The 20,472-nt window shown below is 44.2% G+C and overlaps 1 protein-coding gene and 1 non-coding gene across 7 annotated transcripts; one reads left to right on the top strand and one right to left on the bottom strand.

The window, feature by feature from the left end:
* Positions 1-7,390: 7,390 nt before the first annotated feature.
* On the bottom strand, positions 7,391-15,202 carry LOC137874774 (uncharacterized). 6 transcript variants are annotated; one of them, XR_011103339.1, is made up of 8 exons: positions 14,546-15,200; positions 14,231-14,253; positions 13,785-14,135; positions 13,518-13,708; positions 13,329-13,427; positions 13,100-13,208; positions 10,840-13,009; positions 9,758-10,683 (listed from the first exon to the last, which is right to left on the bottom strand). XR_011103339.1 is itself a non-coding variant. In XM_068713710.1 (7 exons), exons 1-6 carry the CDS (start codon positions 14,615-14,617, stop codon positions 12,935-12,937), a joined length of 897 nt encoding a protein of 298 aa, XP_068569811.1. In that variant the 5' UTR covers positions 14,618-15,200; the 3' UTR covers positions 7,391-7,548; positions 12,911-12,934. The 6 variants fall into 6 exon arrangements, 3 of the variants coding, with proteins under 3 accessions (XP_068569811.1, XP_068569810.1, XP_068569812.1); XR_011103338.1 differs by lacking the exon at positions 14,231-14,253 and having other exon boundaries at positions 10,840-12,802; positions 12,911-13,009; XM_068713710.1 differs by lacking the exons at positions 9,758-10,683; positions 14,231-14,253 and adding an exon at positions 7,391-7,548 and having other exon boundaries at positions 12,911-13,009.
* LOC137874969 (U6 spliceosomal RNA) lies at positions 7,771-7,876 on the top strand. The gene has a single exon (XR_011103362.1). It is a non-coding gene; the product is annotated as a U6 spliceosomal RNA (small nuclear RNA).
* Positions 15,203-20,472: the final 5,270 nt, after the last annotated feature.

Genomic DNA, 20,472 nt, shown 5'->3' with positions numbered 1-20,472 from the left:
CTGCTGCTGGTGGTGGCGTCAACAGCAGCCGTGGTGGTGGATGAAGCAGCAGCAGCAGAAGCTCTGGTCCTCTGTCTGTCTCTGCTGTCAGGGAGATGGAGACTGGACGGCAGTCTCCATCTGTGTACCTGGAGTTGGTGACTTCTTTCGGAGGTAGTTGACAAATCTGTACAAATCAGAGAATTTGTCACATGATTCTATTAATCGATGGTCAGCACAGCAACTATATTATAGTCCAAATGTTACAAAGATGTACCGGATCTTTTTGGAGTCCTCAGACTCATACAGGCTCTGCAGTGTCTCAAATTTATGGTCCCCGAAGCCAACAAGTGCCTGTCCCTCCTGAACGGGCTGGAGGGACTTCACAAGCGCCTCCTCAAAACGCAAACTCAGGGTACGCCAAGGAGTAGCGGGTGAAGGCGTCCTGCAAGGTCACAAAGGGAGGTTAGAACCATCATCACTCTTTTTGAATAAAATTAACTTGTACTGAAGGACTCCACCTTGTTGGCCATCAGGGGGGACTGAGACCCTGCTGGTGGGAGGACACCAGATTCACGCTGTAGCCCACGTCATTCTCCAAGAGCCAGTGGAAGATCTTGCCCTGTTACCGACCAAACTGCATCTTCCATCGGCTCAGGACGAGGGTGGCGTTGGTAGTGTCGCCACCCTCGGAGGTGGGCCTCGGCATCCACTTCCTCTGCCTTCTTCGCCCCGTAAGGAGCTTGGCCCCTGGCTACCTGCCGAGGGCCAAGGGCCCTCCTGAATGTTGGATGTTCCATCTAAACATAAAGATAAACATTAGCAGAACACTGCACTAAATACTTCAACACTTATCTTTTATAAAGTGAACTCTGTAATAGGACAGAGAGGAGGACATAAATAATAATAAATACAAATAAAACATTCAAGAATACTCAATTCTGTTAAGTTTTTAAGTGCAACATGAGGTATGTTGATACCCTCTTCCTTTGATCAATATTGAAAGAAAGAAACCAGCCAGTTTTTTTACAGCATTAAAAATGTGAAAAATAAATAAAGAAAGAAAGCAGAGCAGACCGGGGCTACCAAAAAGATGTTGAAATAGCTTTAGCCCGGTCTGATTCTGCCACAAACTGTCTCTTAAATGCCCTGCAATGATACCTTGTTGTTGTTGTTGTGGCTTGGCCTGATAGACAGGCATGGTGGCGCTTCATATGCGTGGACATGCTCGATGTTTTGCCGTCATCGTATGTCTTTCTTTTTAAACAACACCTACATACCGTAACGGTTTTGTCCACCACCCTTATTCGTCATTATGAGTTACAGGGTAGACTAAATGCTCCCAAACTTGCGACTTAAATAACGCCGTCTAACTGACGTGCATTATTTATTTAACAGACAACGGTGCGTTAGCGACGTTAGAGTCCAGCCAACAGCTGATAAAACGGTTCAAACAGCACCAACATCAGCTGGTTAACACAAAGCACAGATAAAGAGTGTAACATTATAACTTCAGGTATTAATATTAAAGTTTGACATAGTAGGAACTATAAAGTTCCGACTGTAACGTTACGGTCTAGTGACCATCCATCACTCAGATAACAGAAGTGCAGTAAACTCAGTGTGACCAATGTCCAACGTTTATATGAGTTTTACTGTGTTTCACATTCATATCTAGTTTCTTAGTGAATATCACAGTAGTTGTGTAGCACAAAACAAGCATAGATGACAAAGGGAAGGTCCTAAATGTTTATGATCATTGCCCTCCTTAAAGTTGCAAATCTTACCGTCAAACGTCTGAATAAACATTCAATCACCATGCGTGCCTTGCAAAGTGATAGCCCATAATACTGCTCCTGTCGTTTAACGCCACCATTGGGGTATTCCTTCATGCGATACGGCATCAGGGGATAAGCTGGATCACCCAGCAGAAAAACAGGGACAGCATCTTCGCTCTCTATCAATTCTTTAGGGCATGGGGGAATTGCCCCATCTTTTAGGTCACAACTAAATTTCGAGTTGGCAAATATACGGGCGTCATGCACACTTCCCAGCCATTTCACAACAACGTCCATGAAACAGTATTTGTAGTCACACACGGCTTGTACATTCAAAGAATGTTTCCCCTTTCTGTTGATGTAGTCTAGAGATTTAGCATGTGGTTGTTTCACTTCGATATGTGTACAGTCAATGGCCCCCAAGAATTGTGGCATACCGTGTCTTTGGTAGAAGTTGACCACAAGGTCCCTGACTTCGGGCTCTGTACTCGGTTTTCGGATGTACTTGGGACCCAGGAAGATGGCGATGGCCTTACAGACTTGTCGGATGATAACTGAAACAACTTGTCGAGATGGCCCAAATGCATTAGTGGTTTTCCGGAGTCTGCCCTCGTCACTCAGGTAATACAACGTGCACGCTACCTTTGTAAGTACATCCACGGGCCCCCTCATCGTGGTTGTTGCTCTCTCCACATGCGGACGTAACATTTCGCGAAGGTTCATCAATGGCGATCTGGACATACGAAAGTTTTCTTGCCGTTCTTCGGGAATCATAACTTCATTGATGAAATTACTCCACCAGGCGCTCGTTCTTCCTGGCCTCACCCAAAACCGTCACTCCATGTAGGGCTGATAACGCCTCTGGACACGGGAATTGTCGCATAGCGCTCGAATAATAGCTTGCCTCCTCCGCGTGTAGGCAGTAGTAGCATTAAAAAATGCAGAATTTAACTGCACAACAGCTGCTAGTATAGACACAAAGCAAGCAACGATTCATTATCCATGTTGAAATTAATCACTGGTAGCCCTGGCTGTTTGTTTTCTTCCGGGTAAGGGTCACGTGATATATGTGTGACGAATCAGGGAAGGACACGTCATGACTGCTAAGAACCAATCAAGTAACGAACGCGGGTATGGCCGTGATCGTTTCTAAACATATCCGTTTCCGTCCGTCCACACGAATACGCTACCCGGAGCTTTCAAATTTATCCGTCTTTGGGATCGTTTCCAAAGTCCCCCGTTTTCGGTGCTCGAAAAAGCCGGCGTAGTGTGGACGCTCAGTGTAAACGTAGCAAAACATATGCGTTTTCAAACGAAAACGGAGTATTATGGACCAAGGTTATTATAGTTTTGCATTTTTCACTAGTTTTTATTTTCATTTTGTTTTGACTTTTTGTTTTCAATTTCAGTTTAGTTTTAATTAGTTTTTAAAGCGGGTTTGCTAGTTTAGTTTAGTTTTTGTTTTTTGAAAATGCTTAGTTTGAGTTTAGTTTTTATTAGTTTCAGTATTAATTGTAGTCTTTACCATGGAATGCAACAGACCAAGTAAATCTGCGTTTTCTGACAAACAGCATCCAATTTACATGACTTTTACACTATGTGGTTTGCACTTGATATAGAGCAACATAACGCATGTTTGGGCGTGTTCTGTAGCTCCACACAGAGGATACAGAAAGCGGTGGAGTACAGTGACGTGCGGTGAGGTATGCTAAGAAAGGACATATAATAAAAGTGTCTACAGATATTACAGTGGTGACAAACAATGAGAAAGCAAAAGACACGCGCTCAACCCAGTTAGTGAGGGATTCACAATCTGAGGTGAGGCACAGCTCGTCGCTGCCTCACCTCACTGTCTCCTCTCTGTTTGAACAGGACATGCGCTGATTCAGCGATTTTGATTATAAAAATGCTTGAAATGATTGGAATCATATAGAAATTACATTTATAGCACAGATCAGTAGAGAAATATTAATATTTATTTTAGCATTATTTGTTTTTTACTTTTCATGATGACAGGTGAGGTCCCCTGACCACACGTCCCTGGTGGAGTATTTGCAAAGCATAACTTCCAGCGGCAGGCGGTCCACATAGGAAAAAAATGTCAAACTCCAACACTCACCAAGGCCTCCACTCTCCTCACCCTCTGCGTCCGACTCCTCCGACTCTGAGCTTTTCAAATGCACTTTTAGATTTGTGGGATTTTTCCCCTTGATAAATGCTCCACATATCTTATCATCTTCCATTGCAAGGCACTTGCTCTTATTTGCGACATTCATTTTCGAAGTAATCCGAAATAGGACTCTGTCGCTTTCTCCCGACTTTTGCCGCCATGATACCAGGCGAGGGGCGTGTACTAAAAGTGGTACAGCGGAAGATAGACTTAGCCTATGTATGAAATAAATTGACATCTATGAAATACATTGACAAAGACGAAAACTAAAGACATTTTCTCTATAATTCTATTTTATTTCAGTTAGTTTTGTAAAGACACAATACAGTTTCAGTTAGTTATTGTTTTTTTATAAAGCCTCGTTTTTATTTTTATTTCAGTTAACGGAAAAAAAATTCACACCTAGTTTTAATTTTTTCCTTAGTTTTCGTTAATGCTAATAACCTTATATGGACATGGCCTAAGGCTACATCCATACTACTCCGTTTTCGTTTGGAAACATAAAAACGATCTCCGTCCACACTGCGTTTCAGCCATCGTTTCCGAAATGATCTCCGTCCACTCCACACGCCTGAAAACGAATATCACGTGACTCTTCACGTACACTGGACATGCGCCGATGTAAACAGGAAGTATATTGTCGTATTTTGTAACTAAGCAACCAGAGTAATAAAGTAGTCTTTAATGATCGTAAGTACGTATTTGATACTTAAGATCTTCTCTAAAATCTTCCTCTATAAACTCAAACAGATACAGTTCGTGGAAAGTTGTATAAGTTTTATTTTTCAGACTTAACGTTAGTGACAGCGCTGCGGGTCTCTCTCTCCCTCTCTCCGCTCACTGATCTCTCTCTCACGCCGCCCACTGATCGCTACAATAACAGCTGTTTCCTCCGCAGACATGCAGACTTTAACTGGACAACAGCTGCTAGTAAAGACAACAAGGTCAGCAATGCCTGTAATCAGTTGTCCGCGTTAAATTAACCTGGTAGTCGATTACGGGTGTCCACGTCATCGTTTCCAAACTTATGCGTTTCCGTCCGTCCACACGAATACGCTACCCGGAGTTTCCGAAGTTATCCGGCTTCGGGATCGTTTCTAAACTCCTCCGTTTACGGTGCTCGAAAACGCCGGCGTAGTGTGGACGCTCAGTGTAAACGTAGCAAAACATATGTGTTTCCAAACGAAAACAGAGTAGTGTGGATGTAGTCTAAGTGGCCTGTTAATAGCCCCCCCCCCCCCCCCACAGTCTGAAAGACAGTCTTGGGGCTGCAAGCCATTCACACATTCACACAATGGAGGCATGTTTAAAACAACGCGTGTGAATGAGTCGTTAAAATCCCCGCTCCAGCCTGCAGGATCAGTGCTGGGCATGGGCTTAAACACTCACACACGTTCAAGTCCCCACTTGGCAAAAATTATACCAGAGGATTTTAGACATGATTTTAGCTTGATTTACAGTATGACCATCAGAAGACCTCCAAAATGTCCCCTTTTTGGGACGCCGTCCCCTGTTAGTGACTGTGTAACGACGCCTAAGGCCACTGTTAGCTAGGTAGGCAAGTGCACACACACACACACACACACACACACACACACACACACACACACACACACACACACACACACGTGTACCTTACCAACAGTGCACTGTCATGCTACTCTAACCAAGTGGGAACTTGTGTTTCTGGTCATTTAAAAAAAAAAAAATGGAATAGAAAATTTACTTTTAAGGTCTTTAACCAGTATATTACTTCAAATGTGCTTTTTGATTATTTTTTTAAAGAAATTGCCAAGAGGAGACTTGTATCTGGGGACTTGTATCTTTGAGTGATGTCTACCTATTTCATTTAAACTGTACATGTTAAGGAAACATTTCTGACAATTATTTGATTCACATCAATATAGAATGTTTTTGTGTATTGAGGGGACATTTTTGAGTGATGTCTACCCCTGTACGCTGCAATAAAACTATGGTCCTGTCATGCTGGGGTACCTGTAGTATGATTGTGAAAGTTCCTTCTGATCACTCTGACAAGCTGAACAGTAGACAGGGAATATGTGCTTACTAAGGGGAAACTATAGGTTTAGTTTGCCGAAATGTCCTGTGACATTTTCTAAGGAAGGTCTTAGAGTAACCTCTGCTGGCCAAAGCTAGGAATAGCACTACTAATCACTGCTGCAGTCAGACACAGTGGGTGTACCTGGAGGAATTTTGTGTGGTTAGCTCCACTTAGCAGGGTCCTTGTGGATTTTAGGCAGCATATAAAATAATCTGACTCTGGGTTCCAAGCTGCCCAATAATTAACATTTATGATTTTTTACTCATATGGATATGAGTAATACATATCGTTTGGATAATTTTATTCATAATTGGGAGTTTGTGAAACTGCATGGGACATTTAAAAAAATCTTGTATAGATGAGAGCAGCGGTGCTAACGGTACAAAAAGTTGTTTTGATTAAAATAAGAGCTAATTTGTGTGTTGGTTGAAAGCCGAATTCTGTAATCTAATCTCACGATGAAAACTATCCTAATTCATGTTTTTAGAGGTGAGAATTCTTTATAAAAAAGGCAAACCACTTTTTTTAATGTAATACAGTTTGTCGATTGCCCTGCGTACTTCATCAATGCATATGAAGGGCATATAAATAAGTAGTTGTGACTCATGTTTCATGCAGTACTTTGTGTGTTTCCCTCCATGTTCTGCAGTCAGACCACAGCGCCCCTCATTCCATAGACTGGTCATAGAACAACACCTGCTGGTGAGTTTGTGAAACTGCACCGGCATTTTTTGAACGAAAACAGGAAGCAGGAAGAAACCACATCGTGTGAAAATAAAGAACAGAGTTTATAAAAACAGTTGTGCTTCTTAAACACACACACACACACATGTGGACTCTAGAATGAGTCTGAATGAGGTGGACTACATGTCCCTCTTGTCCCCTTCAGTCCTGATCATGTTTAGAACACAGACTGAACATAAAGAGGTTCAGGGTTCTTCATATAGAGTCCTGAAGAGTTTATCTGCAGCAGAACAACATGATGAAGACATAAAGCTCCAGATGTAGACTCTGTGTTGTTTCCTCCTGGTTCATCTCTCCTCTCTCAGCTTCTGGTCTCAGGCTCGTTGTCTCGTTGTGGATCCTCAAGCCGTCTCTGTCTGCTCCGGAGTGTCCGAGTCAGCAGAAACCTTCAACTGCTCCACGAGTCCTTCGTTCAGGAGCCGAGGACGAGAGCGTCCGGGTGAAAGAGCCAGTCACGTGTTGCAGCCTGTGTGTCTGTGTGTCCTCCCCCCTCCCCCGTCTCTCTCTCTCTCTGTGTGTCCTCCCCCGTCTCTCTCTCTCTCTCTCTCTCTCTCTCTGTGTACTCCCCCCTCCCCCGTCTCTCTCTGTGTGTCCTCCCCCGTCTCTCTCTCTGTCCTCCCCCATCTCTCTCTCTCTGTGTCCTCCCCCCTCCCCCGTCTCTCTCTCTCTGGGTCTGTGAGGAATGCAGGCAGAGCTGTGAGTAGATCCTTTTGTTCTCTCGTCTGCAGCTCACCAATCCTGTCCGACTGACGTCAGCGCTCGCTGAATGGATTTCCCATCAGCCTCGTGGGCTCCTCAAGCAGGGCAGACGGGACCTGAAGTGGGTCAGACTGTTTCAGACAGATTCTGGAGCCAGTGAAGGGTTCAGGGTTCACATCGCAGCACACCAGACGTCTTCATACTTGTGTTTTCTGCCCAGATAGAGACATTCTAACCCGGTTTTAGGCTCCCTCACATGCCCCACATGCTCTGCTACCCTCTTAGAGTGTCTACCCGGGTGTGGACCTATAAGAAGCCCCTAGGAACATTGGTTAGTTGTGTTATTTCGATAGCACATATACTAAAATTGGAACGATACAGAGAAGATTAGCATGGCCCCTGCGCAAGGATGACACGCAAATTCGTGAAGCGTTCCTTATTGCTAATTTATTTTTGGGGTCTTTTACCAAAGCGTTTTTTAAAGGGCAGCCCCCTTGTGCCAGTGGCCCTCTTAGGAGGGCTGCGCCCCTAACCAAACCTAAACCTAACCCTAATTTCACAAATCTCAATTTATTACCTCTTCCCAAGGTCCTAGACAAGGGGTGTCAAACTCATTTTCACCTCGGGCCACATCAGCATCATTGTCGCCCTCAAAGAGTTGGTTGTAACTGTAAGACTGTATAAATGTAACTACTCCCTAACATATTGTTAAATAATGCCTCTGCATTTGATTATTGTTTATTCAAGTGTGAAAAGATTGTACATGCAGTTATATAAATGTAAAAATATATTTAAGCACATTTCTGTGCTGTAACATCTATCCCTGTCTCCTCAGCTGTAGCATCCTCAGCTGTAACAGCTGTCCCTGTCTCCTCAGCTGTAGCATCCTCAGCTGTAACATCCTGTAACATCCTCAGCTGTAACATCTATCCCTGTCTCCTCAGCTGTAGCATCCTCAGCTGTAACATCCTGTAACATCCTCAGCTGTAACATCTATCCCTGTCTCCTCAGCTGTAGCATTCTCAGCTGTAACATCGTCCCTGTCTCCTCAGCTGTAGCATCCTCAGCTGTAACATCCTGTAACATCCTCAGCTGTAGCATCCTCAGCTGTAACATCCTGTAACATCCTCAGCTGTAACATCGGTCCGTCTCCTCAGCTGTAACATCCTCAGCTGTAACATCCTGTAACATCCTCAGCTGTAACATCTGTCCCTGTCTCCTCAGCTGTAGCATTCTCAGCTGTAACATCGTCCCTGTCTCCTCAGCTGTAACATCCTGTAACATCCTCAGCTGTAGCATCCTCAGCTGTAACATCCTGTAACATCCTCAGCTGTAACATCCTGTAACATCCTCAGCTGTAACATCGGTCCGTCTCCTCAGCTGTAACATCCTGTAACATCCTCAGCTGTAGCATCCTCAGCTGTAACATCCTCAGCTGTAACATCTGTCCCTGTCTCCTCAGCTGTAACATCCTCAGCTGTAACATCCTGTAACATCCTCAGCTGTAACATCCATCCCTGTCTCCTCAGCTGTAGCATTCTCAGCTGTAACATCGTCCCTGTCTCCTCAGCTGTAACATCCTGTAACATCCTCAGCTGTAGCATCCTCAGCTGTAACATCCTGTAACATCCTCAGCTGTAACATCGGTCCGTCTCCTCAGCTGTAACATCCTGTAACATCCTCAGCTGTAGCATCCTCAGCTGTAACATCCTCAGCTGTAACATCTGTCCCTGTCTCCTCAGCTGTAGCATCCTCAGCTGTAACATCCTCAGCTGTAACATTGTCCCTGTCTCTTCAGCTGTAGCATCCTCAGCTGTAACATCCTCAGCTGTAACATCCTGTAACATCCTCAGCTGTAGCATCCTCAACTGTAACATCTCAGCTGTAACATCCTTAGCTGTAACATCTGTCCCTGTGTCCTCAGCTGTAACATCTCCTCAGCTGTAACATCTGTCCTTGTCTCATCAGCTGGACTACATATGATCTTTAGAGACACCAGCATTGAACATGCTACTCATATCTAAAAAGTTCTAATGAGATCATTTCAGGTGTTCTTGGTATCATTCTGCTCATTCAAACATGGTCTCTGTTGACAAAGTTAGTAATTGTTTGTTTACTTTTCATTATTTAGCACATTTGACCACTGTGTAGTGATGGGAACTCCGGCTCTTTTTAGAGAACCGGCTCTTTTGGCTCGGCTCACTAAAAAGAGCTGGCTCTTTCGGCTCCCAAATGGCTCTTCAGATTTTTTGGTGCTTAAATTAATTTATTACCAACAATAATGTAAAATTATGCGCAATATGAATTACTAATGTAAAAAAAACATGCACTATATCAAATGTTTATTATATGATACACTCTACAGAGTGATAAAAAAATAAATTAGAAAGTGCAAAAACAAACGTTTAACTATTTACAAATGAACTTAACTAACTTTTAACTATTTTAAACTTTTAGCTTTTTAATACTTAACAAATTTAAAGTGAAACAACATACAGAAGCTTACAGAATCACACAACAAAATATAAATTAAAATGTGTAAAACAAAAAGAAAAAAAATCAGCATCCAGAGTTTTGTCCTTCAGTGAAGATTTACATTGAGAAAGACCAAGTGCCTCAGCTTTGAGGGGCTGATCCTGTTTCTTCTCTCCGTAATTATCTGCCCTGTTTTGGAGAAGATTCTCTCTGAGGGGACTGAAGTTGCTACAATGCACAGTCTCCGTGCCATCACATGAGTAAGGCGTGGGTACACTGAAGCCTTGGTCTCCCACCAGCTCAGTGGGTCTGCACTTCTCTGGAAAAGGGGCTCCTCAAGGTAGGATCTCACTTCCAGAATCGAATCTGCTGAAGGATTCCTTCTTGTAGTGTCTCCACTTGCTCGTTCTTCAAAGAACCTCCAAACAGCAGATGCTTGTGGCTCCTCTTGTTCGTGCTCTGCTGCCTCTTCTCCCTCTTGGCCCTCTGGCAGTGAAGTTGGCTGGCTGGATCTTGCTGCTGCTGCAGTTACTCTCTGAAGAGCTTCATCAACCGCTCTGTTGTCATTAAAGGCCAGCTTCTTGAATCTTGGGTCAAGAATGGTGGATTCTGAGAGAACAGTGTTGTATTCAATTCTGTGGAACTTTCTGTCCGTGGATGCACAGAGAGCAGCCACTAACTCTGTCACTTTCCCTGTGGTTACTCTGGTCTGGTGCTCAGCTGTCACTCTCTGCAGACCTTTGCACAGGATTAACATTTTGGAGGCTGTAACATAGCTGAAAAAGAGTAAACAATAAGTGTTAAAATTATGCTTTGTTTTATTTAGCAGTATATATTATTACTTCTGGTCATGTCTAATTCGCTTTTCATACCAATAATGCAACAACAACAACTAATAATAATAATAATGTGATAACATTTGTACACTACACCTGTCTGCACTGATCTCCACAGTGACCTGCTCGAATGGCTCCAGAACAGTGCATGCCTCCTGCAGTACCTCCCATTCCTCTTGGCTCAGAGGATCAACTGATGCATTCATAACAGCCAGGGTAGAGATGACTGCATCCTTGGACTCCAGAATCCGTTTTGTCATATGAAAGGTGGAGTTCCACCTTGTGACACAGTCTTGTTTACATTACGTTACATTACGGTCATTTAGCAGACGCTTTTATCCAAAGCGACTTACAATTCAGTATCTATCTACCGTAGACGCAGCTACGGGAGCAATTTTGGGGTTAAGTGTCTTGCTCAAGGACACATTGACATGAGACTAGCGGAGCAGGAGCCGGGGATCGAACCGCTGACCCTCTGATTGAAAGGCGGCCTGCTCTCCACTTAGCCACGGTCACCCTAGTGAGCTTCAGCTCAGGCATGCCCATCTGTAGTTGGGTAGATTTGAGCTTGTGTGTGGCTGTTGTGCTCCTGTGGAAAAACTCCACTGACTGACAAGTAGGATGTGGTGGTACGGGATGTCCAGGTGTCAGTTGTTGTTAGACAAACTGCTGTGGCTTTTTTAACCCTCTCTTGCAGTGAAGAACGTTCTCTGTCATACAGGCCTGGGATGATTCCTTGGGAGAGTGTTTTCCTACTTGGAATTGCATACATTGGATTGAGTGCATGAATAAACCTTCTGAATCCTTTGTCATCCACAACTGAAAATGGTTGGAAATCACATGCAATCATTTTGGCCAGTTCTTCATCAATTGTCTTCTGTCTTGCTGCGGTCATAGACTTTTGCAAAAATTGGCTCATAGAGCTCTGGGTTGTACTTTTAGGTGGTTGTGGTGGTGTACTGGACGATGCTGTAGACACTGCAGTTGCAGCAACAGTTGCAGTAGACATACTGGCACCTTCATTAATATCAGGTTCACTTGCTTGTGTTTTTTCTTCCAATTGCACTGATGGATGAACAGTTCTCATGTGCCTGTGCAGGTTGTTTGTGGAGCCAGCTCGATATGAGATTTTAGTCTTGCAGACTCTACATTCTGTCTTAGTTTGGTCAATGTAATTGAAATGTGTCCAGATTTTGCTGCGTTTCCTGTTGACATGAGTCAACAGGAAACGCATTCGGACTGGAAAAGGTAAAAAAAAAAAAGTTGAGAAAATGAGTTTTCTCAACTTTTTTTTTTTTTACCTTTCCAGTCCGTTGCTCTCTTTCTCTCTCGTGACTCGTCTCCCTCCCTCCTGTTCGTGTGCTTGCTGTGTGCTGTGTGTGTAACTCCCGCCCCTCCCCCTTCTGCTCAGCGCAGGCACAGAGACGACACCACACATATTGACCAATCAAATGCGGCTTGAGAGAGAGAGAGAGAGAGAGAGAGAGAGAGAGAGAGAGAGAGAGAGAGAGATTGAGAAAGAGAGAGAGAAACAAAAAAACAAAGCGGCTCCCAATCAGGAGCCGGTTCCCGTCGTTCACGTCAAAGAGCCGGCTCTCAGAGCCGTTTCGTTCGCGACCGACACATCACTACCACTGTGACCTTTGGCCCCCAAGTGCATCAGCAGCTCATCATGTATGTATGTATGTATATATATATATATATATATATATATATATATATATATATATATATATATATATAAAACAAATTAAATAAAAAAACACTTTAAAAATGATAAATAAATAAACAAAGGTATAAATAAAGACAAAACAAACTCCCTCATCGCCCCCCCTTGTGTTTCTTGGTCATTTCCTCTCTCCACTCCTCCACAGTTTTCCCGCCGACAGACGCGCAGTACGCCACACCATACAGGCGAGTGTGTCCAGTAGCCAGCGTTTTGGGTTGGCCACACTTTGTACAGACGTACTGCGTAGTCGGCCGACGGGTTTTGCTCCCGTGGCAGACATCAGATAGTTTTTAATTCAACCCAAACTTACCAGTCGTTTACTCTCCTCCTCTGATTAAAGAAGCATTTTAAAGTAAAAAAAAAAAGTGTCAACAATAAATTCAAGTCTTTCTGTTCTTATCAAATCGTGACCTGAATATAACTTTACTTTTTACTTACACTTCTCCAAGTCAATTACCGCCTTTACCAGCTCTGCATCCGAAGGCTCCTCAGACCTGGAGGAGGGCAGAGCTGGCCTGAAGGGGCTGAAGTGGGAGGCTGTAATCACATGATGACAGAACATAAACAGTGAACACAGGAATTTCAATAAAGTTCAACTAACTCTGTATTAGTTTAGGCTGGACTTGCCTGGAAATGCAGGCCTAGGGACCACCATCTTTCTAACACGGGCCTGCATTTCCACGTAGACAGAGAATGCCGCCCAGAGACAAAGTCCGCAAGTGCTGAACCAAGAATCCTATAGTAAGAATAAATGACACACAGCAACATTAATAATGAGACATTACAAATACTAACATTCTTCGGGGAGGTCATCCAGGTACATCAATGTCAGAGAGCTTTACAGTAAAACACGTACTGTGATGCACTCTTGGCTCTCTGGCTCCGGATGTACTGGACGGCAGTCTCCATCTGCATACCCGGAGTTGGTGCCTTCCTTCGGAGGGAGTTGACAAATCTGTACAAATCAGACAATTTGTCACATGATTCTATTAATCGATGGTCAGCACAGCAACTATATTATAGTCCAAATGTTACAAAGATGTACCGGATCTTTTTGGAGTCCTCAGACTCGTACAGGCTTTGCAGGGTCTCAAATTTATGGTCCCCGAAGCCAACAAGCGCCTGTCCCTCCTGACCGTGCTGGAGGGACTTCACCCGCGCCTCCTCAAACGCCCGGTGGAACCTGACTGCCTCCGCAAACTCAGGGTATGCTAAGGAGTAGCGGGTAAAGGCGTCCTGCAAGGTCACAAAGGGAGGTTAAAACCGTCATCACTCTTTTTGAATAAAATTAACTTGTACTGAAGTACTCCACCTTGTTGGCCAACAGGGGGGACTGAGACCCTGCCCTCTCTCGCTCCTTCTGGTGGGAGGACACCAGATTTACGCTGTAGCCCACGACGTTCTTCAAGAGCCAGTGGAAGATCTTGCCCTGATATCGACCAAACTGCGTCTTCCACCGGCTCAGGACGAGGGTGGCGTTGGTGGTGTCGCCACCCTCAGAGGCGACGTGGGCCCAGGCCTCGGCATCCACCTCCTCTGCCTTCTTCGCCCTGTATGCAGCTTGGCCCCCGGCTACCTGCCGAGGGCCAAGGGCCTGGGCCTGTGGGGAAGCCTTCAAAAGGAGGGTCCCATTCGGAGCCCTCCTGAAAGTTGGATGTTCCATCTAAACATAAATATAAACATTAGCAGAATACTGCACTAAATACTTCAAGATCATACGGAAGAAAAATTAATGAAGAAATGACATGCGACACTTACACTCATCATTTATAACGTGAACTCTATAATAGGACAGAGAGGAGGACATAAATAATAATAATAATAAATACAAATAAAACATTCAAGAATATTCAATTCTGTTAAGTTTAAGTGCAACATGAGGTATGTTGATACCCTCTTCCTTTGATCAATATTAAAAGAAAGAAACAGCCAGTGTGTCTACAGCATTAAAAATGTGAAAAATAAATAAAGAAAGAAAGCAGAGCAGACCGGGGCTACCAAAAAGATGTTGAAATAGCTTTAGCCCGGTCTGATTCTGCCACAAACTGTCTCTTAAATGCCCCGCAATGATACCTTGTTGTTGTTATTGTTGTTGTTGTTGTTGTTGTTGTTGTGCCTTGGCCCCCGTCGCTGATAGACAGGCATGGTGGCGCTTCATATGTATGGACATGCCCGATGTTTTGCCGTTATCGTATGTCTTTCTCTCTAAACAACGCCTACATACCGTAACGGTTTTGCCCACCACAATTATCCGTCATTATGAGTTACAGGGTAGACTAAATGCTCCCAAACTTGCGACTTAAATAACGCCGTCTAGCTGACGTCCATTATTTACATTCCCATGTATAACATACGGCGGTGCGCTAGCGACGTAAGAGTCCAGCCAACAGCTGATAAAACGGTTCAAACAGCACCAACGTCAGCTGGTTAACACGAAGCACAGATAAAGAGTGTAACGTTATAACTTCAGGTATTAATATTAAAGTTTGACATAGTAGGACCTGTAAAGCTCCGACTGTAACGTTACGGTCTAGGTGACGTCCATTATTTATCCAACAGACAGCGGTGCGCTAGCGACGTTAACAGCTGATAAAACGGTTCAAACAACACCAACGTCAGCTGGTTAACACGAAGCACACATACAGAGTGTAACGTTATAACTTCAGGTATTAATATTAAAGTTTGACATCGTAGGAACTGTAAAGCTCCGATTGCAACATTACGGTCTAGCTGACGTCCATTATTTATCTAACAGACAGCGGTGCGTTAGCGACATAAGAGTCCAGCCAACAGCTGATAAAACGGTTCAAACAGCACCAACGTCAGCTGGTTAAAACAAAGCACAGATAAAGAGTGTAATGTTATAACTTCAGGTATTAATGTAAGCTATTATGTTGAGTATGTTAAGAAGCAGTGTTCCGGTGTATGTGTTTTGTGCTTTTATTGTGGAGGAGGAGACGGAAGGAGAGAGAGGAAAGTGTTTTCTGAGAAGGGTGTGAGAAGGATTAAAGTGGCGGTCATCTTGGCGCCGAATACGGAGCCCCGTGTCTGCTATTTTATTATTATTCTAAGGTATAGGCGCAATATAAACCCTCGGCTACATTGGTGGCAGCGGTGGGATATTGGAGCTGGATCCTTTCAACTGGGTCATTCAACATAAGGATGGAAAACAGCATACTAATGCTGATGCTCTCTCACGGCGGCCACAGGGTCCTGTGGCTGGTACGGTGAATGACACCACACAGGTGAATGCAGTAGGCTCAGACAAGGAGTCAGGTGTTCCCCAAGCCGACAGTCTGTTGACACCGCCATCCGCGGTGAACCTCCCGACCTCTGACCTCATCGCAGGGGGGCAGCCGTCGCAACCGGACAGTGCGATAAATGACCGGTCTTTCATTCATACACTTTCACATGATGGGACTGGACTGAAAGAACTACAACAAGCTGACCCAGATATTGCTACAGTGTTGGATTGGAGGGGTTCTCGACCACCTCGAGGACAGATGAGAGGCAGCTCCAGGTGGCTGCGAAAGTTATGGACTGAATGTCCTCGTCTTTCTGTGGTGAATGGCCTACTCTGCCGGAGAGTGCCGGCGAGCAGTGCCTCCCATGTCAGACCCGCAGAGCCCCTGTGCCCAAACACCGGGCACCAATGGGCGGGTCCCAAGCAACTCGACCATTCCAGAGAGTGGCAATGGACATTCTTGAATTACCAGTGACTGCTAAGGGCAACAGATATGTGTTGGTAGTAGAAGACTACTTTTCCAAGTTTGTAAACCTGTATGCGCTTCCTAATCAAATGGCCCAATCAGTAGCACAGTGTCTGTTTGAGGATTATGTGCTGGTACATGGCGTTCCAGAAGTGGTTCACAGTGACCAGGGCCGGCAGTTTGAATCTGGGGTTGTTCAAAGACTGTGTCAACTTTTAGGGATTAAGAAAACACGCACCACGCCGTATAATCCCAAATCCGATGGCATGGTCGAAAGATTTAATCGGACTCTCATCGATCAACTGGCCAAATCACTGCTTGCCTGCGGAGGTGAATGGGATGAGTATCTGAAACAGGTGGCTTTTGCATATAACACATCTGTTCATGCTTCCACGAACTACACTCCTTACTTTTTAACTCACGGACGGGAAGCTCGTGTACCAGTGGATGTGTTGGTGCCATCGCAAAGGGTGCGCTTGGACTTGCCTCTTTCTCATGCTGACTTTGTGACCTCTCTGGCGGAAAGGCTGGAGACGGCTTTTTGTGGTGCCAGGCAGTGTGGTGCTGATGCCCATGAAAAACAAAAACTGTACTATGATGGAACGGCCCGTCATCAGCCGTATCGAGAAGGGGACCTCGTATGGCTGCATAATCCCACGGAGGACCGCATGAAACTTGCTCCCCACTGGAAGGGACCCTTCAGGGTCCTGGCTGTGTTGGACTCTCAAGGAGAACAGGGACTCATCTATCGCATTGACAGTCCTTTGGACCTCCACGGACCGGAGCGGGTTGTTCATTATGACAGACTAAAACCGTACACTTTGCTACGGCCTGCTGGTTCTTCAAGTAGCCTCCCAGCTTCTCCTCACCATGCTCCTTCGCTGCAGGACGAGGGGTCTCCAGAGGAGGACTGTGGGGTTGAGGAGCCATGGGTCATTGGTGGCACAGAGACTGTTCTGGTGACAGGCACCAGTGAACCACAACAGACTGTGTCTCGTTCAAAGAGATTTATGAGACAACCAGCATATTTAAAGGACTTTGTCACATATCACTAACTGATTTTTTTTTTTTTTTTGAGTGATAGATGAGTGAATATGTCTGTTAACATGTTTCTTCATTGTAGCAGGACATGCTTTATATGGATGGTGTGTCCAAACACTATGGGGTATCAGCTATGTCTGGTGTCTATTGGGGTTAGTGGGGCATATTTTCTGGAGGCTGTGCAGTTGGGTGATAGAAGGATGTATAATGTTGTTTATTACCAAATGTTGTGTTAGAAAGACATGTTACTAGGGTTGGAAAATGTGATATTTTTTTTTTTTGCATTCAGAATGTTTAGAAACGAGGACGTTTCTTTATGGAGCTATTAAGCTATTAAGCTATTATGTTGAGTGTTCCGGTGTATGTGTTTTGTGCTTTTATTGTGGAGGAGGAGACGGAAGGAGAGAGAGGAAAGTGTTTTCTGAGAAGGGTGTGAGAAGGATTAAAGTGGCGGTCATCTTGGCGCCGAATACGGAGCCCCGTGTCTGCTATTTTATTATTATTCTAAGGTATAGGCGCAATATAAACCCTCAGCTACATTAATATTAAAGTTTGACATAGTAGGACCTGTAAAGCTCCGACTGTAACGTTATGGTCTTGTGACCATCACTCAGATAACGGCAGTGCAGTAAACTCAGTGTGACCAATGTCCGACGTTTATATGAGTTTTACTGTGTTTCACTTTCATATCTAACACAAATTAACAAGCGCTATATCAATACAATTGAATAAAATTGAAAGTATTGTACTTACGTGGTAATAGCTGACAGGTCTCAACTTGAACTGAGCGTTCGGTAGCGAGGATCCAAGATGGCGGCTCCAGATTTAGAAATTGACACAACGCAGCCATCTGATTGGATGCCAATAACTTGGATACTCTGATTGGCTCCTGGAAATTGACACAGGGTCTTGAAAGTTGACACACAATTGAGAATTTGAGACAGAGAATAATGACTCATTCTTCTCAGTACTCTTCCATCTGTGAGGTGAACTTGTGGACTCTTTTCCACGTGGTGTCGGCTTGCTTTGCTAGCGAAGTGATCTGGTCTTTCGCAGTGCTAATGCGAGTTTCTGCTTCTGTGAGTCTTTCAGAAAATGCCCCTAGAGCTTCTTTTATCTCTCGGTTGGAGGAAATTACTTCATGTAGCTTAGTGGAAAAATCGTTCCTCATGGACTGTATGGCCGATAGAATCTGGCTCTCATTGCTGCTAGCCTCCTCATGGCTTAGCATATCGCTAGTTACCTCTTCCATGTCTTCCTCAGGTAGAGTTTCAAAGTCTGTCTTTTTGTCATCTTTAGGAGGTCGGCCTTTCCCTCTGTCCCCATATTTCCCCATATATGAAGTGGCGTGAAACTTACTGCTGGTGAAATTACTCCTTTATTGTTTTCCGTTGGGTCACAATATATTCCTTAAACTTGTAAACTGTCACCACCATAAGAGCTTTAGCCTCATACGGGTCCATTAAACTATAACACTTTTAGCTGTATAAACACGCATCCGCGTAACAGGATCTGTAGCCGTACCGTCAAGCTCACATTCAAGCATAAAACAAGTCGGATTTATCTATTACAGATAAAGTAGCATAAAACGTCTATACATTCTTCTAACAATACAGTATCATCTAGGCAATAAGACAAATACAAAACAATCAACCCAAAACAATAAACCTTCCATGGGGTTATTTACACCCTCGGTTTTTCGTCATCGCGTGAAATGTATCTTAAGAAATATTTTAGGTCACAAATAGCTTGATTTAGTTAGTAAAGTATATTCATTTCGCCGGAGCCTTGCTCCACACGTCGGCTCTGTTGCGCGTCATAACTGGAAGCCAGGGAGCAGCTACTTAAATGATACGGGGAGAGTTTGTAGCTTGTGTGCGGCTGTTGTTTTCCGGCTAAGCTAGTTTAGCATAGCCTCCCAGAACACACATGCCTCAGCAGAGTACAATGCTTTTCTTCCGTGGTGGGCGTGTCAGACACAGTGTTGCCAACTTGGCGACTTGCTCGCTAGATCTGGTGACTTTCCGAACCCTCTTGGCGACTTTTTTGGTCAAAAGATACTAGCGACAAATCTAGCAACTTTTTCTGGTGGTGTTGGAGACTTTTCTGGTGTTTTGACTCTGACGTGAAAGCACGTACCGTTCTACAGTTACTGTCGTAAATTAGCAGTGGGTGTTACCGTGGGCCGCCCTAAAGCACTCACAGGCTCGCGCAGCACTACCAGCTGCAGTCAGAGCAGAGAGGTGACACTCTCCGCGTCCAACTGCAAATAAATCACGCATGCGCATAGCCGCCGCAGATCCCACCATGGCTTACGGAGCGGGATGTAACAGTGAATATTTTTAAAAACAGAGAAACTCTTGGGTATACGGACTGACAATGCCTCCGTTATAACGATGATTAACAATGGGGTCCACAAGAAGTGATGCCCTATTTCAATGGCAAAATAAAAAAAAGAATCAACAGAAGAAAGTACATTTGTAGTTCTAAACATATTTAGGGTGTTTTTTACACACTTTGTACAATTATGCAAATTAGGCAATGACATCATTTAGCGACTTTTAGGACAGCCAATAGCTGTCAACACTGTTGGCAACACTGGTCAGACAGTCTGTTACGCTGGATGGGTTGAGTGCAGTGGCTCCACCAAAAGAACATTGTATTTCCCACAATTTAAGCTTCTGCATTTGCCAAATGCACTAGTAGTATTGTTCAGTTTGTAAGTGTCGTACCGAACGGTTTAATACAAATACGTGTATTGTTACACCCTTAGAAACAAATAATAACCCTTAGCTGTGGCGTCATAATGAGGTTATTAGGAGGTGGTTCAACTGTAGTAGGACAGCACTGAAGGCCCAGGCATAAAATGCATGGCCCGCCACTGCATTAGACAGATGTGTGGAGACTTCAACAATTCTTTTCTACGGATACTTTAAAGAGTTTGATTTGTAAAGTGTTTGCCTCCATGAAATGGATTAAAATCCTCTTTTGTATGTTACCAAGCTGTCAGTCACATAAATGGAAGCATCACACCTCCAACCTGTGTTACAAACTCACTCAGGACTTTGTGACAAAGTTCAGTCTGTACGTTGAAGAATACAAAAGAGATGGACTCAGAGAACAGGTTTGTTTCTGCAGCAGAGACTCACAGCTTGTTTCGTCATTAGCCTGTTAGCTTGTGGATATTATTCCTGAAACTTCAGCAACTCTGCTGCAGTTTGGTGGATAATTAGAATCTTTTACTTTCTG

The sequence above is a fragment of the Cebidichthys violaceus genome, unplaced genomic scaffold (genome assembly GCF_023349555.1).
Source record: "Cebidichthys violaceus isolate CVI_PGR_0920_01 unplaced genomic scaffold, fCebVio1.0.p SCAF_19, whole genome shotgun sequence".
Classification (NCBI taxonomy): Eukaryota; Metazoa; Chordata; class Actinopteri; order Perciformes; family Stichaeidae; genus Cebidichthys; species Cebidichthys violaceus.
This window is presented reverse-complemented; position numbering and strand designations above follow the sequence as displayed.

Coding starts and splice junctions, on each gene's coding strand:
- LOC137874774 (XM_068713710.1), bottom strand. CDS start 14,617: ATGCCTGTCTATCAGCGACGGGGGCCAAGGCACAACAACAACAACAAC. Junction 13,428..13,517: donor GAGGACTCCAAAAAGATCCG/GTACATCTTTGT, acceptor TGATTTGTACAG/ATTTGTCAACTCCCTCCGAA. Junction 13,209..13,328: donor AGAGCCAAGAGTGCATCACA/GTACGTGTTTTA, acceptor TTCTTACTATAG/GATTCTTGGTTCAGCACTTG.